Source organism: Miscanthus floridulus, chromosome 3 (assembly GCF_019320115.1).
Source record: "Miscanthus floridulus cultivar M001 chromosome 3, ASM1932011v1, whole genome shotgun sequence".
Taxonomy (NCBI): Eukaryota; Viridiplantae; Streptophyta; class Magnoliopsida; order Poales; family Poaceae; genus Miscanthus; species Miscanthus floridulus.
The window spans coordinates 16,842,777-16,847,709 of NC_089582.1; the positions used below are offsets into that span (position 1 = coordinate 16,842,777).

Here is a 4,933-nt window from a genome sequence, read left to right on the forward strand (position 1 = left end):
ACATAATCTCTCTCTCCCTCTCTCACTGTAGTGTGCAGCAAGAGTGTGCAGTGTGCTAGCTAGGGACACGAATCAAGAGTAGTGAGTGGGAGGAGACTAGAGAGAGGAGGAAGCCGACACACAGAAGGTGGCACAGTGCTCGCTTTCCCCGCATGGAATCCCAACCGCTCGATCGTCTGCAGGAAGGCAAGCCGCGCACCCACCCCCGGAGCCGGACGCTTACAAAAGGAGACCCCCCGCTCCTCGTCCCTTCGCCACCGCCCACCACCGTCTCCGATCCCTCCCTGTGTTCCTCTCTCTTTCTCCCACACACGGGCACACGTAGCAGCTAGAGGCAGTTGCCAGCAGGCCGGAGCCGGTGATCACGCTCGCGCGCAATGGTGTCGGAGAGGCAGCAGCAGCAGGCGGCGGCGGCGGGGAAGGTGGCTGCCTTCAACCTCGCGGAGGCCGGCTTCGGCGACCAGGCGGAGCTGCTGGACGACGACGGGCGCGAGAGGCGCACGGGTACGTAAGCTAGCCGTTGTGTCTGTGCATGCTCTGCATGCGTATGGTTGGACTTGGACATGAGCATGACCGACGTGCGTGCGTGCGTGCTGCTCCGGCGGCGATGGACGACGGACATGCATGCAGGGACGCTGGTGACGGCGAGCGCGCACATCATCACGGCGGTGATCGGGTCGGGGGTGCTGTCGCTGGCGTGGGCGATCGCGCAGCTGGGGTGGGTGATCGGCCCCGTGGTGCTGCTGGCCTTCTCCTCCATCACCTGGTTCTGCTCCAGCCTCCTCGCCGACTGCTACCGCGCGCCCGACCCCGTCCACGGCAAGCGGAACTACACCTACGGCCAGGCAGTCAGGGCATACCTGGGTATGTCTATGTTGTGTCCCTCCTCACCAACATTCAAATTCAAATTCAAATGGATGCATGGATGGATTCGAATGTTGTCCATCTTGAATATTGATTTCCTTTGTTTTGAATGTTCCACCATCCAGGGGTGTCCAAGTACCGGTTGTGCTCGCTGGCGCAGTACATCAACCTGGTGGGCGTCACCATAGGCTACACGATCACCACTGCCATCAGCATGGGGTACTACTGCATGCATTCCCGCGCCCTCCCCTGTCTCATGCTCTGCTTCTTCTTCTTCTTCTTCTTCTTCCATTCCATGCATGTCTGATGTCTCCAACCACCACCACTGTTCTGCCCTTGGTAGTTGGTAGGAAAACTGAATGACCATATGTGATATATATATAATAAATAAACTTCAGTCAAACCGGCAGCGTTTAACTTGTCTTTTTTCTATACGTAAGTGGTGCTCCTGTGATGATGAGTCCAAGTTCGTTCCGTATGCATGTTTCCAATTAATCATTCCATCTTTTTTCTGAGGAAATTAAAAGTTCTTTTTTGTTGTTTTTATCCTTTGAAAGGGTTATTATTGGAGGTAACAAAAGGTTTTTAATCAGAGTAGGTAGGAAAAGAGAGGAGCTGATGAGGGGGAGGAGTAGTCCTGATGATTAATTCACGCATCATCTGTAGTTGTCATCAAATAAGGGTGGTTGTCTTTTAAGGTTCCAGAGGGCAGGGAAAAGAAAATTTAAAGTGATGCCCAAGATAACATTATTTGGCACTTGAAAAAGTGCTTTCTTGGAAAGAAAAACCAGATGCTGAAGGGCGCCACTGCTGCTTCCCTTTTCCATCCATCCATCCGTTGGAAAAGAGGGTGTGAAAAAGGAGTGGCCTGTATTGGCATGCCTGCAAGAAGAATCGTATTTCCTTTTTCTTTCTTTCTTTCTTGTGTTTATTTAGATTTACAAAAAGGAGCAGCAATCTTTTTCCCTTAGACAGTAGAAACAGCACCAAGCAAATGACAGAGCAGCTAGACCATTTCAGTGATTGTTGCATCTATCTATGGATGTGTACCGTAACCTGCTGGCTTGGCATGGTGGTGCAGGGCGATCAAGCGTTCCAACTGCTTCCACAGCAAGGGGCACGGCGCCGACTGCGAGGCGTCCAACACCACCAACATGATCATCTTCGCGGGCATCCAGATCCTGCTGTCGCAGCTCCCCAACTTCCACAAGCTCTGGTGGCTCTCCATCGTCGCCGCCGTCATGTCCCTCGCCTACTCCTCCATCGGACTCGGCCTCTCCATCGCAAAGATCGCAGGCAAGTTCTTGAGCTATCTGTTCTTCTTACTGATCTGTCAGTCACTGATCATGAGTGATCTCTCAGCTAGCTACTAGCTCATACCAGCCATGCATTGGTTATCATCAGCTTTATCCACCTGCATGCATGATGCATGCCAAGATATGTATATGTACCAACAAAGCATGCAATTATGTTCTTGGTGGGGCATGTACATCACTCAGCGTCCTTTTTGGTTTGGCTTGCAATTTGCATGACAAGTGACATGCATGCACAAATGAGGACACTGGACATGTCGACGATGGCCTAGCTAGCCTTTTGTTTGCATGCATCGATGATCGATCATATCATGCATGCATGTCGCCCGTTCGATGCGATGCAGTGCACTGCAGACTGCAGTGCATCTCTCTGTACATGTTTGCTGATGGCCCCTGATGATTAATTGCAGGTGGGGTGCACGTCAAGACGTCGCTGACGGGTGCCGTCGTGGGGGTTGACGTCACCGCGAGCGAGAAGATATGGAAGACGTTTCAGTCCCTGGGGGACATCGCCTTCGCCTACTCCTACTCCAACGTCCTCATAGAAATCCAGGTATAACCGTGAAGAAATTCAGATACATCTGTGTATAACCCTGCTACATACCTTGTAGTTAGCACCACGTATTAGTCACTAAGGACTCTTCACCTGCGTCTTTTTTAAAAAAGAACAGCTCTCATCTGAAGAAGCTAGTACTAGCTACTAGCATGAACTGATGAGCCCATGCGCCCATGCCCGTGATCTTTTTGGTCTGTATAGGAAGGGACAAAACTCTTGGATACTTGCAGTGATGCAGGTGAGCATGCATGGCAGGCACAAGGGAACAAACTCAGGAGTCCAATCATACATCACACAAACTTATAAAAATGTTTCTTTTCAACACCAAAATGGTGCAGTAGTCAACACGAGGGTCGCTGCCCTAGTGCCATGCATTGAGCCCAGTGCACGCTAGTGCATAGATAGGCTCCGGACGTCTGCATGTGCACAAAGAGACGAGCCAAATCTGAATCCTTGCCATGTAGCAGAGTAATAAGGGCTCCGTTGTCTTTCACTTTCAGCCATCAAAAGTCCAAAGTTTCCTTGTCCTACACAATCAATATGGTCAATTGGTCATGGTGCACATGGCTGAGCATTACTCCAGCTCCTATGTATAAGCATACTGAAAATGATCCTGCAGAATCAAAATAGTAAGCATCCCCCCATCAAGTAAAACTTATCCTAGTCTTGTTCAAAAATGTAAATCCTATATCCTACTCAAATGGCAGTCAGTACATCTAATCTAGGATGCTTGAGGAGGAAACATGGTTGGTGCATTATTGCATTGCATCAGTCAGTAGTCCGGCTCAAATGCAGTAGCCATGCACTAATCTCAACGCATCAGCTGGCAGACTTCTCTGACTCCTAGGTCGCCATAGGTCAACGCAGTAATACTATTTACCTTGTGCAATTTACAGCTTCATTTTTACTTTACCATGCATGCACGCACGACTTTGATGAACTGACGCGCATGCCTGCCCTGCCCTGCCCACACACCGCAGGACACGCTGCGGTCGAGCCCTCCGGAGAACGTGGTGATGAAGAAGGCGTCCTTCATCGGCGTGTCCACGACCACCATGTTCTACATGCTGTGCGGCGTCCTCGGCTACGCGGCGTTCGGCAACGACGCGCCGGGGAACTTCCTCACGGGGTTCGGCTTCTACGACCCGTTCTGGCTCATCGACGTTGGCAACGTCTGCATCGCCGTGCACCTCATCGGCGCCTACCAGGTCTTCTGCCAGCCCATCTACCAGTTCGTTGAGGCCTGGGCGCGGTCCCGCTGGCCCGACGCCGCCTTCCTCAACACCGAGCACACCGTCGCCGGCGGCCGGTTCTCGGTCAGCCCGTTCCGCCTCGTGTGGCGCACCGCCTACGTCGTGGTCACCGCGCTCGTCGCCATGGTGTTCCCCTTCTTCAACGACTTCCTCGGGCTCATCGGCGCCGTCTCCTTCTGGCCGCTCACCGTCTACTTCCCCATCCAGATGTACATGGCCCAGGCCAAGACGCGCCGATTCTCGCCGGCGTGGACGTGGATGAACGTGCTCAGCTACGCCTGTCTCTTCGTCTCGCTGCTCGCCGCCGCTGGCTCTGTCCAGGGGCTCGTCAAGGACCTCAAGGGCTACAAGCCCTTCAAGGTCTCCTAAATAAGGACTGCATGCCTCTGGAATCTGGACGACGACATGACACATAGCTAGCTGCAGGAGTGAACGATCGACGACTCTGAAACGTACATGCAGGTGCATGCGCATGCGCATGCAATGCATGCTAGTCCAAGTGATGCATACATATATACAGTCATATGGGAGCAAAGGGAGGATATATATGGTGGGTCCTGAAACAGGTTAATTACTTCCAGTGCTGTCAAATGTCAATGGTGGTTAAAGTACGTAGCCTAAGTAGTGATATGCATGGTTAATGGTTTGGGTTTTTACTTTAAAATGTATATGTAATTCTCAATTAAGTGTAATGGCAGCCTAATTGAAATGGAAATAAGATTCTACAACTCAGTTGACTGAAATGCAAAGGAATATAATGTAATGTCTCCATCTACTACTACTACACCGAAGTGCCCATTGGATAAACCTCAGCATGTGGCATGTGCAGAACTTGTGATCTACCAGGGAAAGGACAAAGCAAGACATGAAAAAAAGCAGGGGATGCACGTTTTCAATACTAAGGGCGTCCCAATAGCTAGCTATTAGGCTAGCTATTCTGACGTGGA

General features: G+C 51.3%; 1 protein-coding gene across 1 annotated transcript; it reads left to right on the forward strand.

Moving 5' to 3' along the window:
- The first annotated feature begins 262 nt into the window (after nt 1-262).
- LOC136545090 (amino acid permease 6-like) lies at nt 263-4,730 on the forward strand. The gene is made up of 6 exons (XM_066537134.1): nt 263-504; nt 631-864; nt 990-1,083; nt 1,946-2,160; nt 2,588-2,730; nt 3,714-4,730. The coding sequence occupies exons 1-6, from the start codon at nt 378-380 to the stop codon at nt 4,353-4,355; spliced, it is 1,455 nt and encodes a 484-aa protein (XP_066393231.1). The 5' UTR covers nt 263-377; the 3' UTR covers nt 4,356-4,730.
- Nucleotides 4,731-4,933: the final 203 nt, after the last annotated feature.

What these genes read in the sequence shown, in the direction of transcription:
- LOC136545090 (XM_066537134.1), top strand. Translation starts at nt 378, where the DNA reads ATGGTGTCGGAGAGGCAGCAGCAGCAGGCGGCGGCGGCGGGGAAGGTG. An exon ending in CGGGCGCGAGAGGCGCACGG is followed by an intron (nt 505 to 630) that starts GTACGTAAGCTA and finishes ACATGCATGCAG; the next exon opens with GGACGCTGGTGACGGCGAGC. An exon ending in ACGTCCTCATAGAAATCCAG is followed by an intron (nt 2,731 to 3,713) that starts GTATAACCGTGA and finishes CACACACCGCAG; the next exon opens with GACACGCTGCGGTCGAGCCC.